Source organism: Schistosoma haematobium, chromosome 4 (assembly GCF_000699445.3).
Source record: "Schistosoma haematobium chromosome 4, whole genome shotgun sequence".
NCBI classification, from domain to species: domain Eukaryota; kingdom Metazoa; phylum Platyhelminthes; class Trematoda; order Strigeidida; family Schistosomatidae; genus Schistosoma; species Schistosoma haematobium.
The window spans coordinates 46,288,852-46,306,876 of NC_067199.1; the positions used below are offsets into that span (position 1 = coordinate 46,288,852).

The 18,025-nt window shown below is 36.1% G+C and overlaps 1 protein-coding gene across 1 annotated transcript in view; it reads right to left on the reverse strand.

Moving 5' to 3' along the window:
- Window positions 1-2,387: 2,387 nt before the first annotated feature.
- Window positions 2,388-18,025, reverse strand: part of VPS18 (Vacuolar protein sorting-associated protein 18 like protein) — a gene marked incomplete at its 5' end in the record, with an annotated part of 49,476 nt that continues 33,838 nt past the window's right edge. The window contains 4 exons of the mRNA XM_012943374.3: window positions 2,388-2,830; window positions 4,647-4,742; window positions 6,310-6,427; window positions 13,578-13,699. Coding sequence (XP_012798828.3) covers window positions 2,705-2,830; window positions 4,647-4,742; window positions 6,310-6,427; window positions 13,578-13,699 — 462 coding nt within the window. The 3' untranslated portion in view covers window positions 2,388-2,704. The remainder of the gene's footprint in view (window positions 2,831-4,646; window positions 4,743-6,309; window positions 6,428-13,577; window positions 13,700-18,025) is intronic.

Genomic DNA, 18,025 nt, shown 5'->3' on the forward strand with positions numbered 1-18,025 from the left:
TGTCTTTCGCTTTAACCAGGTCGATGAAAACAGAAGGTCCACCTGGGGGGGGTCGACAAACTAATTCCAATGCAATGGTGCACATGGGCTATGGAATTCTAAGGAACCAAATGGCATATGAACCAATTGTTGGTCACCGGCTACCATGGGGTTACATCTCCTGACGTTGCTCCACTACCTTGTGGATCAGACCTTCGTGTGTTGACCCATAAGTAAGCCATCTGCTTAGGTTTGGGCACCCAGGCAATATCCCAACCCTCACATAAATCGAATGATTTATGTGCGCATACCTATTTCGTGCCTTCCTGTACTAATGTTTATGTGTTTGAATATTACTACTAATAATAAAACATTTTTAGTGAGTAGTAAAGAATCCATCTTTGACATCTTGAAAGAGTTAGGTTACTTTAGCAGCGATTAGATATTCTCTTATATGGTTTAGTACAAAAGACTGGAAAATATACAGTGCTTATGTCTCATATTGTAAAACTCAGTGACACTCGATTAAATCTTTCAGTGAACATCAGTCCCCTCAAGATTGTGGCTACGCTCTGCTGATGAGTGCTAACAAGAACGAAACTTTGGTCCAGGGTTTCTTGTTAACTGCCACCAACTATCTCAAGTCTCAACATAGTGTACACGGTGTTGAGTTGTCTAAATCAATAGACATATTTCAACTTAATTGATAGAATTTGGTCAGCATTGAAGAAAAAGAAGAAACACGTTTTAGTAACTAATTAGTTATAAACTTTCTTGGTCAGTATAACATTTACAACAGCGGACATAAAGGAATGAGTGCCAGAGGTGTTTTCTCCAAGATGATTGATTGGACGATGTATCTAATTTCTGAGTTTTCATCCTACGAAAAAAAATGCTTCTTTCCTAAACTAAATTTAACGCATATCAGAGATAAAACTGAAGAAACTTGTCGCGAAATTCATATTCACTGCTTAATAACTAAATTGTAAGAATAGTTTTTTGCCTATTACAGCCACTTACAGCATATCGTACGAAATATAATGGAATCTTGATTTGGACTACCTTAGACTCAATTTCATATTGCAAGTAGATCAGTGGTTTCTAGTCTTTATCATAATGTATTGAGATTGTGAAAGGATTAGTTTCACCATCATTGTCGTCATTTACCTTAGCAGATTCGTGTAGGTCATATAATAATAAGAGAAGTTGAAAGGGTATTATGGAAGTTAATTTGATTTGTAGGCTAGATTCGTCATAGATTGGTTAAAATTGAAAATGAAGTATACGACTGTGCAGTAGTAGTGTGTACTCAATAGCTTCAGGTATTATGATCATCGAATACCATTATAACCTCTGGATCAGTGTTGAATGATGTAGTTTCGATTTCAGTCAATTGACGATATAGCGCAAAGATTATCTAGTACCATTAGTGATACCTATTATACTCCTGATATATCTGAACTCCATCAGTCAAGTATTTTCATTAGAACTTCAAAAATATTTCGAACTAAGACACTATTGTGATCTGATTATCATAGTTTAGTCAAAAGAATGTTGTGCAGATAGGTTTAAACTGTTACAAACTAATCTCAAATTAATTAAAGTTGAAATTGTACTGTAAGTAGCCAATGATTGCCACACACACCCCCTTCCAGCCAAACAAGTTGATGAGGCCTAGTAGGCCCTTCTGGAAAGAAACAGGCCACATCGAAGCACGGTACAACTACCAAGGCTAGAATAACTGTTTTTTCAACCAGTTGGGGTTTGCCCCATGAGGAGAAACCCCGTACACTACATGTACTACTTTTGTCGTTTTTCCATCCAAGAGTAATTGTGCTGTGTTTCTTTGTGGAGTTCGTAGTCGATTTGAGGGTATCGATCGAGTAGGTGATTAACCCGATCTCTACCACCCGGGGTTACCTCTCACATCAGTTCATGGGCCATCTATCCCACTATCCAGGAGTCACGTTGCGGACATGTGAGTCGGATTTTTCTTTCCCATTTTAATGGTTAAGTATTTATTAAGAGATTTCAAGGTTTTGATTTAGACTTATCGAGAAGATAGTGATTACACATAAGCACAAAATCTCATATTAGGACAAAAGAGTTATTCAACCTTTTTTTCACTACAATCTAAGATCATTCTATGATGAATACAACTGTTTCCAACATTTTTAAACGACTAACAAATTACAGCGCGCGAAACCAATAGGTCCTGAGTTTGAATCTCGCAGGGGGCGAGGTCGTGGATGCGCACTGCTGAGGAGTCCCACAATAGGACGAAACGGCTATCCAGTGCTTTCAGGTTTTCCATGGTGGTCTAGCTTCAACTGACTCATGATCTTAACCATTGTAAATACAATTTGTTTGCTAAATGTATATACAATATCAACCAAAAAAAGGCCAAGTTTACAAAATCAATTTGACCAAATTATAATAAATAATAATAATAAAAATTCCAAATTAAAGAAGAGACAACCAAATAACCGGCATCAAGTTTTAAAATCATTGAGAGCACAAAAGAATAGAAAAACAAATTACGTAATCTTGCGCATACACACACACAAGTATGTGCACAGGCCTGTCTGTATACTAATCATAATATGAAGGGGTATAATGTAATGAACCCATTGTGTGCATGTGTGTGTGTGTGTTAGATAAACATGTGGTGCAGAATGAAGTGTGATGGACATACATATATCTATACATGTTTCTAGATAAATATCTATTGCCAAATTGATAATTCATTATCATAATTCACTTGATTTTCATAATATAATTTAGATAAATTTTCAATGGCTATATGACCGCATAGAGCACAATCATTAGCAATGATTTCATCAAATAGATCCTGAATAAATAAAAAGAAAACAACCGAAATAAGGATAAAACATTTAATTCATTTGGATTAGTTGTTTCAATATTCCTATGGATATGTTACGACTGTAATAGATCAGTCTCTTTTGTGTATATGTGTACTGTGTGTAGATTGCCTCGATATTGCTGCCTCCAAATGCCGAGAATGGGGCGAGTCAACTCTCTCATATGGATGCGCGTATACAGTCCCCGCCATGAACATTCTAGTAGTAGGAGTGTTGTTTACAAAGCTGAGAGGATGAAAAGCGAATGTCTGACACTTAAATCGGGTCGGTGAACACGTATAGTCCACCTAGGGTTATTGGAAAACTACAATTCCAAATTAATGGTGCAAATGGGCTCCAGGATCCTGAGCGAACAAAAGGTGTATGAACCTATTGTTGGTCACCGGCTACCATGGGATTGCCTCTCATGACGTTGTTCCACTGCCTTGTGGATTGGACCTCCAAGTCAGAGGTTCGAAAAGTGGTTCCCTAAGAAAATCACTTGCTTCGGTTTGCGCGCTCTGGCACTATCCCTGTCCTCACACAAACCAATGATAACTGCAACTTGCCTCATTGTTATAGTATGGTGCATATGTATTTGGTGCCCCATTGTACCAACGTTTTTATGTGTTCAGATAAATAAATAAATATTTCAAGGAGGGATGGATGGTAGTTAGCAATATGACCTGGAACGTGCGTTTCGTTCAACTTGAGTGAGGCCCTAGAGTTGATATCCATTCCAGGATAGGAATCCAGAACTATTGGCTATCGCGTTACATACTTAGCTAATGAGTTCAGATTGCGTCATTACTATATTGCAGTGAGTGAAAAAGAGGGAAAAAAACCTTGTAATCAATTCGCTGTAAGTTTATCATTTTACCGTCGAGAATTTAGAAGATAAATATATAGAGACTCTAGGCACATAACAACAACTGACTGTACAATATTGTCTGTGTATTATAGAGCTAGTGAATGAGGATAAAACTAGTATCCCAGTGTAGTCAACGAATAGTTCATCTTTAAAATACAATCAATCAAGGCGATTGAACATATGCATTACTCATGTATATCAATGCTTAACTGATTCCTTAATTTCCTAGTCTCTTCAACTTGATTTTCGTGCAGTTTGATACTCGTTAGCCAGGCGTACTTAAAACCGTAAGGAAACTGATAATTGCTATTGGATTTTGACTAAGGTAACTCAGTTTCACAATCTGAGACGTTATTACTGAGCTACACGGGCCACAAATTATATGTTGTAAGACTGAGATATTTACATTGATTGGTCTCTGAGAATTGATTGGTATTGAGTTTGTCTATTCTTTGGTGCGGATTGCAGTTATAACTTGTTAACGTCTGTCTGTTAACTAGCATGAAACTCATGTCTAGGATTTCATACCGCCTATCCACAAGTATCCGGTATCTAAATAGCCTGCATGAGATTTGACCTCACATATAGTAGTCCTACATCTGAGTCCAGTTAGATCGTATGCTTGTTGTCATCGAAATATACTTGCAACCAAGCTAGCTGGTAGAATTCGGTTAGCACTAAAGTCTAGATAAATATAACATTGGTCATTAATCAATGGATTGGTCTATTATTAAACATGTCTAAGGTACTAACTGTAGTCATTTACTGTAGATTGTGAGAAATTCGTGAATGATTCAGCCGATAAGAATAGATGAAGCTTTTAATCATGTCGTGGATCAACCGATCGAATCTCCAAGTAATTTTACGAAACATTTTAAGTGTTATGAGATAAAATGGAAGAATTAAGTTGCAATAAAATCAGTACTATAACTAACTTCAACATTAGTTACAGATGGATTATTTCCAAGATTTTGAGATTCGACAACTTTTGACAATTGTGATTTTTCCTCTGCTGATAAATATGGTTTCACCTGTAAAGATAGTAAAATGGAAAAATCATATGTTTGATTTGAACAAGTAAATATGTATAGTAATAACAAGTGTATCTTATTGAATAACAACAACGAAAATGACTGCATTTCCCGTCCTCTATGATGCTTCATATTTCACTGAGTCGCACAATACTATGAAGATAGTACAAGGCAAGTAGTTGTTTACTGTGCAACGAATGTGTGAGCAATATTGATGTAGACGTAGGTCTACTAGATGGAGATGGCAAATCAGTTGGTGAGGTGTTTGCCATATATATCATGTGACACCATCTACTGTCTTTAGACGTTAGTTGACATCACGTGTTAAGTTCGTCAACCAGAATTCTGATCACTATATGTTTCCACCCTTTGTCTGTCATTTCTAACAGTAGCATAGTACCCTTAACTCTGAAACGTTCGGATCGGCACAAATAACTATGCCCAAAGTAAGCTATACTGCTATTGATAACCTATTTGCAAGTCTTTCTATTTACGAAACTTGAGTCTGAAGAAAAGTCAGCAATCAGCTTCTACTATATGTATATTTCAATCGCTCAACCCAGTCAACAACTATCTCAAACATCCATTAGCTTACATGAAAGAACTGTTAGACGGTATAGCACACCGAATAAAAATCATAATTTAAACACAAAATCATGCCATAATTGGCGGAGAGCGAAGAAAGCAAATCACTTATTAATAATTAAGGAATGGTAAAACCTATAACAATAGTTGTTAATAGATCCACTAGAAGCTCATTATAAAAAGAATATAGAAATACAGTTATCTATTGATCATACAATAACTAGCTTTTCCAATACTTGATCCATTGTGTTACCAACCACCGCCTACTTCGAAGTGCAATATTTGCTGCTGTATGAGTAAGTTGGAAGGAAATTAAGAGCAGTTAAACCAAGATGTAGCACCAGTTCATGACCTTATTTAATGTTGAACTGTCAAGTATATAGATACAAATAACCTGCTTGGTATCTGTGCGATTATGTAACCAACGATTGAATACGTTGGATCACATGATTCAGAATCGGTCACAATAGCGTAGATGCATATTTCTCTTTCTTTTAAATCCATACATTTTAATAGTTGAGATCATGATTCAATTGAAACTAGACCATCATGAAAAACCTGGAAGCACTGGACAGTTGTTTCATTCTATTGTGGGACTCTTAAACAGAACGCATCCACAACCCCACCTCGCGAGATTCGAACCCAGAACCTACATTTTATTTTATGAATACCTTATATCTTATCAAATCTAAATGTCTACATTTATTGTTTCCAACACCTCTAATACTATTACAATGTCTACTACTCTAGTATTCGTTATTTTATCGCACTGTGCTGTTCTGGTGAGTAGAAACGTGAACTGATACACATATATGCCATGTTCTACATTTCTTACGACTAATTGACGAAAACTGAGAATGAAATATTCTCTTTCTCTTAAGTTCATTTCTTAATTAATAGAAAAAAAAAATGTTACATAATAAATAATACTTTATAAACGTTACTTTTATGATGATAAACAACCAACTTTACCATAACTTACCAATTCAGTGAGACAACTTATGTGAAAATTATGACCACAAGGAAATACATAAAATGCACGTAAAGTTAAAAGGTGATTGCAATGAGTACAACGTGAATCATTCTCTATAATTTCATATCTGTAAATGCGAAAACAGAGAGAGAGAGAAGTGACCAATTACCGTGAAAAACAAAACAGGATATAATCAAAGTGACTATAATGACTGCAAAGATATAGAAAAGTGGTTTTTAGAAATACAACTGTTATGTACCTGAAAAAACTAACGTCTTTATCTTCAGAATAAGGTTGTGGAGATGAATAAATTTCATTAAAACCATGAACTGACCAATGTTAGACCACCATTAGAAATGTGAAAGCACTGAATGGCCAGTTCGTCCTAGTATGGAACACTCAGCAGTGCTCATCCACGTTTCCATTTGAGGAATAAAACACAAAACGTCAGGTTTTGCGCACGAACGTTTCACCTCTAGACCAGCAAGCCAGCATCGAATGATGTTAATGCCTAACTTCAACCAACCAAAGACATTGTGAGACCATCTTCCGATGTCATTGATAGGTAGCCGCTTCACATCCGATATGGTTCAAATTTAAGAGAAAATTCTGGAGTTCTAGTAAAATGCCGTGATTAGTAGAGCCAACCAGTGTCGGTTGTGAGGCAGCTACTCGTAGAAGACAATAGAGGATGGTTGCACGATGTAGTGGATTGGTTGAAGTCAGGCATTAAAATCATTTGATGCCGGATCAATGGTCTGGAGGTCAAGCGTTCACGTGCGATTACCCAAGCGGGACCGTAGATGAGCACTGCTAGGGAGTCTCATACTAGGGCAGAAAGGCCGACCAGTGCTTCCAAGTTTTTAATGATGGTTTAACTTAGATCTGCGCATGATATTAATGAAATACGTACATATGTCCATAATGTTGAAGAAAGGGAAGGGTAGTACGTTTGAAGAGCGAACTGACTGATGCAAATACAAACTCTTATTCATTGATTCACTTACTATATGTGTTATATATATAACTACAGACTTACAATACTGATTGATATACGAATAGGTTGAGGAAAAGTAAAGAGATGCTAATCAAAATGTGGTGTTAACTCACTAATTCGATAAATGTTGATCTAAACTCAAATTAGTAGATAGAAACATCGTCGATTGACTGGATGTATTTAGTAAAATGTTGAAAAAGTGTTCGCAACTAAATTTATCCACAATATTTCCGTATAAATTTTTAGTATCTTTCCTAACTTTTCAAACTTTGATTTCATTTGGGTTTTCTTATGCTTTCTTTTTAATTCGTTATAATATTATTCCCCTTCTTGTGATTTTCATTCTTTTAATTTTCCTTATCGACATGCTAATTTAAGATAGTTTTATTTATTTATTTATTTTAACACATAGATATTGGTACAAGGAGGCACCAAATACATATGCGTCACACAAATCTCGATCGGTATGTGTGAGGGCTGTGATACTGCCCGAGTGTCGAAAATCAAGCAGGTGGTCCTCTTAGGGGGCCACACTCAAAGCCTTCGGCCTGATCCACAAGGCAGTGGAGCAAAAAAAGGAGATGCAGTCCCATGGTAGCCGGTGACCAATAATTGGTTTATACGCCATTTGTTCCCTCAGGATACTGTAGCCCATGTGCACCACTGGTTTGGAATCAGGGTTTTCCAACTCCTCCAGGTGGCTCTCCATGTCCACCAACCCGGTTACAACTCCGGACATTCGCTTTTCATCCTCTCAATTTCACAAACAACACAGTGGACGCGAGAAGGCAGTGAGTAGGACTTCCCTGGCGGAGGCTATATACGCATGGCCATGTAAGAGCATTTCGAGAGGGGGAGCGAACTCTCTCCACTCTCGGCCGTACCAAGGCATTTGGGGGCAATTTAAGATGTAACAACTTGATTTTTAGCGAAATATATGCACTTATCATTGGACCAATTTCTGACTGACTTACTGTATCAGACAATTGCATATCGAAAGATATTTGCTGAATAAATATTACTGGTCCAAAGAAGGAATATATGTATATTGATACAGTTGTTTAAAAAAACAAAATATTGAAAGTACGCTTAACTATGTGCTAACTGTCATGAGGAAAAGTTAATCTCTTTAAATGTATTTACACTTAAAGACAAACTCTTCAATTACTGAGTATGTAATGATATTGAAACAGAATTCAGTAAGATTAAATATTATGCACTAAGTATTTATAGGATAAGAAATGTAGCGCCACACGACACAAGTTTGAGTGGTAAAAAATTAATATAAAGATGAGTTAATCAAAAATCGAAGAAACATGTTTTGAGTTTTTGCGTGAAATTCAATGACGGGTAAACCTCATCTGATATTACCCTAAATGTTTTAATAAAGAGAATCAAAACATAATACATATCTGAATATTCAGTCTATTACCAAGGTGACCTGCTTGAATATCTAAGCTACCTGTTCCTGCCATCTGGATATTTTAACAAGTTATCTATTTTCTTGTTTGTTCTAACACAATATCATGCTTATTAGTCTCATAACCCATTGCGATGCGTTTATGAAAAGTTTCTGACATTTCGCTGTACATGTTACAAAAGAGCTCAATCAGAGACATCGTCGTTACTTGGCAATATACATTAGTCAGATATCTATTGTTGAACTGTTAACATCTAACTGGCGACCACTTGATACTGAGAATTCCATATTGTACTAAATATATAACACTGAATAAAGACACTAATAATAATAATAAAAGAGAATTTTTATTCTACACCCTAATAGTTAGTGAATAACTATTCAATTTCTTTTTTTCTCTACAAGCAACATAATTAAAACTTATAATAAATAAAGTAATTTAATTTACATATCAAAGTTAATATGAAGCTTCATTAACCATAAATATGAATAGATTAACGTAATGATCAGTAATAAGGTCGTCGTCGTGATGATTATTGATTTCTTTTTTTATTATTGAAATCATAAACCGATCAATATTAGACAATCATTGAAAACTTGAAACTGTACAAGACGATCATTTCATTTTTATGCTAATTTAACATTGATCAGTTCATGATCTTATACATTATTAGATTAGTTTATTATTTATTATTATAAGCTTTAGCCCTCCTATCCCGTACACACGAACAGATGCAGATGAAGACAGCCAGTGTAGCAGCAGTCTCTGCATCAGTAGGCCTCAGCATACACAAAGGGAAAACTAAGGTCCTCAAATTCAAAGCGGAGAACAGCAATCCAATCACACTTGATGGCGAAACTCTGGAAGATGTAGAATCCTTCACATACCTGGGAAGCATCATCGATGAACAAGGAGGCTCAGATGCAGACGTAAAGGCGAGGATCGGCAAAGCAAGGGTCGCATTCCTACAATTGAAGAACATATGGAACTCAAAACAACTTTCAACCAATATCAAAGTGAGAATCTTCAATACGAACGTCAAGGCAGTTCTACTGTATGGAGCTGAAACTTGGAGAACTACAACAACCACAATCAAGAAAGTACAAGTATTTATAAATAGCTGTCTTCGCAAGATACTCAACATCCATTGGCCGGATACCATCAGCAACAGCCTTCTGTGGGAGAGAACAAACCAACTTCCAGCTGAAGAAGAAATTAGGAAAAGACGATGGAAATGGATAGGACATACATTACGCAAATCGTCAAACTGCATCACGAGCCAAGCCCTAACTTGGAATCCTGAGGGGAAGCGAAAAAGAGGAAGGCCAAAAAACACATTGCGTCGGATAATAGAAGCAGATATGAAAACGATGAATTACAACTGGACGGAGCTAGAAAGGATTGCCCAGGACAGGGTTGGATGGAGAATGCTGGTGAGCGGCCTATGCTCCTTCACGAGGAGTAACAGGCGTAAGTAAGTAAGTATTATAAGCTTTATTCAATATTATATTTTTGGTACAGCATAGAATTCTCAGCACAAAATATTTCAACAAGTTTCCATTTCTTTCTTCTTGGTCTGTCCTGACGATAAATATTGAGTGATCGCTAGTTAGATGTTAACAGTCCAGTCAATGAACATCTGAATAATGTATATTCTATTCGTTGTATATTACCAGCAACCACATTATCTCTTATTGGACTTTTTGTAACTTTGACAACGAAAGGTTGTACACTTTTCAGAAATGCATCAGGATAGCTTATGCGATGAAATAGACATAATGACATATATTAAAACAAACAAAAATAGATAACTTGTTGAAGTACCTAGATGGCAGGAACAGGTAGCCTAGATGCTCCTGCTCAAGCATAGTCAAATTATTTTAGGACTGACTTTATGAAGTAGAAAGAAAACACTATTATTAAAACAATGAACAAAACAAATATAGAAATTAATACTTGTAGTTAAAATGTACCATTCATGTATTATACAAGTACTGTAACCAAGGTTAATACCTAATTGTAATTGCATGCAACACATTGTACACATAGTACAACAAAATACAAATCAATGTCAACAATAGAAAAGGGTGTAAACAATGAATGAACTAATAATAAGAAATTAATATTGTTTAAAATACAATCATTTTAACTCTATGATACATGTCAATACATACAATACATTGTTTAAAGGTGTATATAAATGAAAGAAAATGTATTTTACAATATTGAATGTGAAATATCTTTGTTTACCATGATCCAAAGATTAGATCAGTTAATTTTTATGTATATAAAGTTGTATATTACAAAACTGTTTCTATTATACTCCATATTGAGTGGCACAATCATTATTCACATGAAGTTCTTCTTCTCATTATATTCATAGTTATTCCGAACTAATTTTGACTATGATATAATCAGCATGAAGGATTGGTGAAGAGTTTAGTATTTTTTTTACAAATGAAATCATCATCTCGTCTTAGCTAGGAAACCACTGAAGATCTGCGAGCACAGGACGACAGTGTCGTCCTAGTATAGGACTCAATAGCAGAGGGAATTCGAGATCTCTAATTTCCTATGAGTCTCATTCCAAGATGAAACGGCGGTCTAGTGCTACCAGATTTTAACTGCAAAAATATAACATATTATGTTCAAAGGAATTCGGTATTATTTTTACTACAGTGATTGTATAGCTTTGAAAATAAACTGAATAGCTTGATTTATTTCCAATATCTCAAATAATCAGTTAAACTTTTATCATCAAATCTATCACCAATAGCCTACACATGCACTGGTACGGTCGAGGGTGGGGAGAGACATCTCTCCCTCCCCAAATGCTCTCACATGGTCACACGTATACAGCCACTGCCACGGAAGTCATACTCACTACCTTCTCGTGATAGGGATGTTATTTACTAAATTAAGAGGATGAAAAGTGAATACCTGACACTTTAACCGGGCTGGTGGATAAAGCAGATACAAACAGCAGAGTTGGAAAGTCACAATTCCAAACTAATGGTGCATATGGGTTCCAGGACCCTGAGGGAACAAAAGGAGTATGAACCTATTGTTGGTCACCGACTACCACAGGACTGCATCTCCTGACGATGTTTTACTACGTTGTGGATTAGATCTCTAGGTCAAGGGTTCAAAATGTGGTCCCCTAAGGAAACTAATTGTTTTAATTTGGGCATCCGGAGAGCATTCCAGCCCTCACTTAAATCGAATGACGAAGTGTGCCGCATATGTATTTGGTGCCTCCACGTACCAATGTTTATATGTTTAACTGAATAAGTCACCAATGATAAGAGTATTCGGACATAATATATGTTTATATATTCTTTTAAATAGTTCAGTAAATAAATTGTGTACATATAAACAATGTACATTGTGACATGTAAGGATAATTTGTGATTATGTAATTGTGAGAACAGTAGATAAAACCAACAATTGATTGACAGAGTATTTTATTCATGATTTACTACAGAATGTTTAACTCATATGTTTACTTAAATAGTATTGTTTTCTTTTTTCTTTTTCAATTAGGTTTCTTTCCATTTCTTCCAGAAAACATGGTTCATTCGATTGTAAACTAATCACGTCCAAATGGTGTCATTTATAAATTTGTTGTATTATTTAAAGGTCATGGAAAGGTTTTGGAAGATATTGATGTATAATCAATAGAACAAGATCATACATGTGAATATAATGTGTAACAAATATGTTGTGAGATAATAATAATAATAATACAGTACTGGCAAAAATAATCATAAAATAGTGTGAGCATATAATAAAACAAACTCTTTGGACATTAACATGATATCCGTTAAGAATGATCCATGAGGAATTAAGAGTATGAGTGTGTGTGGCAAGATAGAAAAGTGGAAAAAGGAGATTAGGAGGTAAAAGTTCATAATAAATAACTTATGTATGGAGTGAATCGATCATCGATTAAAGTAACACAATTAAGCTAAACACTTCACTTCTACCTGAAGTTTGTGTATTTATTATTTATTTATTTATTTGAACACATACATATTGGTACAAGTGTGCGCCAAACATATATGTGCCACACAAAACAATGAGAATTCAAAGAGAAGGAAAAAGAAAAAAAAGTACGGAGATTAAAAAGAAAAGAACAATAAGGAAGAGATTGGTATAAGGTAGTGTAATAATATTAGTGGTAATAATGGGGGAACGGATAGGTACAATCAGAAATAATCTCTCACTTAAGGAAGATACAACCACTTTTTTATGAAGAAAGTAAAAGGTTATAGCAGGATCCCCACTGCCTTCTATTCTCAGCCATATCTGATAACGTCTCTAGCCACTGTGTTGCACCATCTCTCGGACATCAGCCAGGAAGTCGTGAAGAACCAACACAAGCCAGTCCTTTACAGCTTTCTTTCATACTCGGAGAGGCCACGTTTCACAAACATAGAACAGAACTGCTCTCACCGACGCGTTGGAGATCCGACCATTTACAGCTTGGTTTGCATAAGCCACTCTGGCTTTCACTATACGTGCATTGATCTCATCACTCACGCCACCACCAGCACTTATGCAGCTACCTAGATTGGACCTTAAGGTTGAAAGCTCGGGAATTGACCCTCTTAGAAAATCAACTGCTTCGACTTGGTCACTCGAGAAGTATCCTACCCCATAGACTAATTCAATGGTTAATGTGGCCCATATACATTTTCTTGCTCCTTTGTACTAATGTTTGTGTTTCAATAAACGTGCAAATGGTAAATACTGCATATAACAGTTCTTAATTTGATGATATACTTCATGGCCGGTACATATAAATATATATATATATATACAGCGAGAAAAAAGATCCAGAAACGATAGAAGCTTACCTATATCGTAGATTATTCGACTGTGTACGTAACTCATCAATAGTTTTCATCGTACTTTGTATTTCGTTTTTCACATTATCAATCCGTTCATTATACGAATCCAGTGATGAACAGATCACGTCCTATTTATTGTAAATATAAAAAGAATACTAAGACAAATACATGAACAATAAATAAATCAGAGAATGTGCATAGAATGTACGTTTAAGATGAAATAGTTGAATTAATAGAATGTCCATGTAATAATAAGTCAGTCAAATGTATCGAAAAATGCTATTATTATTAATGGCTTTATTCAATATTATATTTTCGGTACAATATAAAAATCTCAGCCTCCAAATGCCCTGTTACAATCGATGATGGGGAGAGACAGCTCTCCCTCCCGAAATTCTCTCAAACGGCCACACGTATACAGCGACTATCATAGAAGTCTTACTCACTGCCTTCTCGTGGCAGGAGTGTTGTTTACAAAATTGAGAGGACGAAAAGCGAATGTCTGACGCTTTAACCAGTATGCTGGACACGTACAGTCGCCTAAAGGAGTTGGAAAACCCTGATTCCAAACATATGGTCAACATGAGTTCCAGGATCCTAAGGGAACAAATAAAATATCAATCTATTGTTGGTCACCAACTGCCACGAGACTGTATCTCATAATTCTGCTCTACTGTCATGTGAATTGAACCTCTAGGTGAAATGCCCATTTACGAAAACCACTTGCTTCGGTTCGTGAGAACGGGCAGTATTCCATCCCTCACATAAATCGAATGATACAGTGTGGCTCATGAATATTGGGAGTCTCTTCGTACCAATGATTTTGTGGTGAAACAAATAAATAAAGTATTTGAAATTTATTTTACGAAACAACGAAGAAAGGAAAACTGATAACTCCATACAAATAAACATTAATTAAGCAAACACAATAACTGGAAGTAAATGAAATGTCTTTTTATAAAAGAAGATTTGGATCTGTACAACTGTTTAAGTACAAGCATGTTTAAGAACACAAGCTATTGGCTAAGTTAGCTCCAACAACCTGTTCGTTAAGACTATATTTGCTAAATAAGGTATTGTAAAGCTTTTGTAATTTTCATTGTGTGCATGGATTCTAATGTATTGATATCTTGTTCTGATAGAAGATATACAAGGAGATGTGAATGAAGTGTATAGTTAGTATCTCATAAGATGACACGCACCAACAGTTTGCAACACTTTAAATGTCTATCCACAACAATAAAGGATAATACGTAATATGCAAGAATTAACAAATCGTAAAATTAAATGTCCAAGTCTCCGTACAACATAAGCATAATGAGAAGGGAATCGTCAAGTCGAATTTCAGAGTAGTAGACGTAATAGCAGCATAAGTAGAGAGAGAATTATGTGTGAGAAGCAAAACAGTTGTAAGTCGGTATAATAAGTCCATAGTTATCTTAGATTTCTCGATAAACTATTAAATGTTTTATCCTAAGCACTAAAAAACAGTCATTAGCTTTGTAGTCATCTTCATTATAAATTTGAGTAGTAAACTTCAATGGTCGTTGCAATGTAAACTTTTAACTTGTAATCATTCAGTGAAAAAAAATTAATGAGTTGGACCTAGTGCTATTCAGTACTCAAAATATATTTATCACTTCACCTATTGGGAAGTGTTATATGACTTTTATGGATTTAATTAAGTTTAATTGAATACGCTTGCATAACTCAGTAACGTTGAATTGTTCATTACACTGCTTAGTGAGAAGTAATTTTTTTTATCTACCTATGTATAGCTGTCAGTGCTGGACTTTTCTCTAGTTCCTGGTTATTCTATAGATCTGGTGACTGACTTCTTGTGGTATTGTGCAACATCGTGATTTCTTGTGTAAATAGCTTTATAATTGTGAACTTTACATGCGTATCACATTTGTTTACGGATTACTTTCTACACCTGTTCAGCTCACATAAGTAAACTTTTGTATCCTAAATTTAAAAAAATGTGGAAAACTATTGTTTTTAATATTAAAACTATAAAGTTAATCTTAGATTCTTTTTTGTGATAGTGAAGTGATAGGCTTAACAGTTAAAACACGACTTTCAACAAGTAAGTCACCAGGTTCTCACTGCCTCGTCTAGTTTGCTCTGAGTAGTCTGACAGTACCACTAATCCTCACTCAAGTTAAGCTTTGATTAGAAGGTTAGTACATAAATTGTGTACTTAAAAAATCGGTTACATTAATTTTTCATCCCCCCTGAATGCCCTGGTACCGCCGAGAGTGGGGAGAGTCCGCTCTCCCTCTCGAAATACTCTCACACGGCCACGCGTATATAGCCTCTGCCAGGGAAGTCCTACTCATTGCCTTCTCGTGGCGGGGGTGTTGTTTACGAAAATGAGAGGACGAAAAGCGAATGTCCGGCGCTTTAACCGGATTCCAAACCAATGGTGCACATGGGCTCCAGTATCCTGCGGGAACGAATGGCGTATGAACCAATCGTTGGTCACCGGCTACCATGGGACTGCATCTCCTTACGATGCTCCACTGCCTTGTGGGTTAGACCTTTAGGTCAAAGGCTCGGGGAGTGGCCCCCTAAGATAACCACCTGCTTCGGTTTGGGCACCCGGGCAGTATCACAGCCCACACACAAATGATGAACTGTTTATGTCTATGGAAACTACTTTCAGTTACATTTTGTCAATAACATTTTGTGTGGCTTTAAAATGTGCAGCTAGTCAATCAGTCATAAACAGCATAGAACCTAACACATATGTGCATCGGTCCGCGTTACCACAACATACAAGCTCAGTTAGATAAAATTTTCAAACCAAAAATAATTGAAAACTGAAAATCTGAGGGAAAACAAAGAGTAACGGTATCTGTACGAATTCGATTGATTCTGAGCCATGTCACCTCAGATTTACAACCATTGGTTATAATCATTGCGCTGACCCTAACCAAATGGTTCGGACCTACCTACCTGGTTCATTTAAACATTGTAGGAATTCTTGGACTGACTTGGTGTTTTGGTTTGGTGGCTCCTAGATTTCTTCCAACCTGTTTCTACACTAGCCAACGACTTACGTCTAGCTAGGAGGTGTTTGGGGATACAAAATGTATGCGTCAACTCCCTCAGTTGATGACAATTTGCTCTCATTAATCGACTTATCTTCTTTAAATCGTACAGTCCATTTAACCTGAACCTTGCTCACTCAGTGTACCCGACATATAAGAGGAATATTTTTAAGGCACCTATTATGGAATCGTAATAATCTACGAATATTTTCTATTTATGGAAGTAATAATTCATACCCATAAAGAAGAACAAAGTGTACTAGTGTGTAAACTCGTCTTTTGGTCGATAGACGGGTATAAGATGCAACATGTCATTTTTCAGTATGGTATAAGACATTTTGTACAAACGAGGTACAAATATTATGCTGTATGAATAATTCGTAATAAGCTACAAAAACATCATTGTTGGCCTTTAAAACAAGTGACTACTTATAGTAATATACTATAACATCATTTCATTTTAGCTAAATTATTCAGTGTACCGTTTGGTCAGTAAATAGTATCCAACGTGACTGGGTGTAGATTGAAATGAATTAGATTTAAATCGTATGGAAAAATAACCAATACATACTTTATTAAAATATTTATCATTAGAATCGACTACATAGTGTCGGATCAGTTGATTTTGTCAATGTTAATGTCATTCTCATTCAATTAATTTAGTGTATTGGTTGATACTTATTGAATCATTATTCGAATTCTCAAAGTATACTAGTCCGTCCAGGTCATAAAAAATCACTTTACATAAACCAGTCATATCTTTCAAAGTAAATACTCTTTATTTATAGAAGTATACTTGTCTGATCTCTGTTTGTATTAATTGCCCACAAATGCCCTGGAACGGTACGGCCGAGAGTGAGGAGAGTCCGCTCTCCCTCTTGAAATGCTCTCACATGACCACGCGTATATAGCCTCTGCCAGGGAAGTCCTACTCACTCCCTTCTCGTGGTGGGCGTGTTGTCTACGAAAATGAGAGGAAGAAAAGCGAATGTTCGGAGCTTTAACCGGATCCCAAACCAATGGTGCACATGGGCTCCAGTATCCTAAAGGAACAAATGGCGTATGAACCTATTGTTGGTCACCGGCTACCATGGAACTGCATTTCCTTACGATGCTCCACTGCCTTATGGATCAGACTTTCAGGTCGAAGGCTCGGGGTGTGGCCCTCTAAGAAAACCATCTGCCTCGGTTTGGGCACCCGGACAGTATCACAGCCCTCACACAAATCGAATGAGATTTGTGTGGCGCATATGTATTTGGTGCCTCCTTGTACCAATATTTATGTGTTAAAGTAAATAAAATTGTATTAATTAAAATGTCCTATTATCTACATATATAGACTGTAACCATATTTCCATTACATTCTACGTCTGATTATATTACTGAAGTCACAACAAC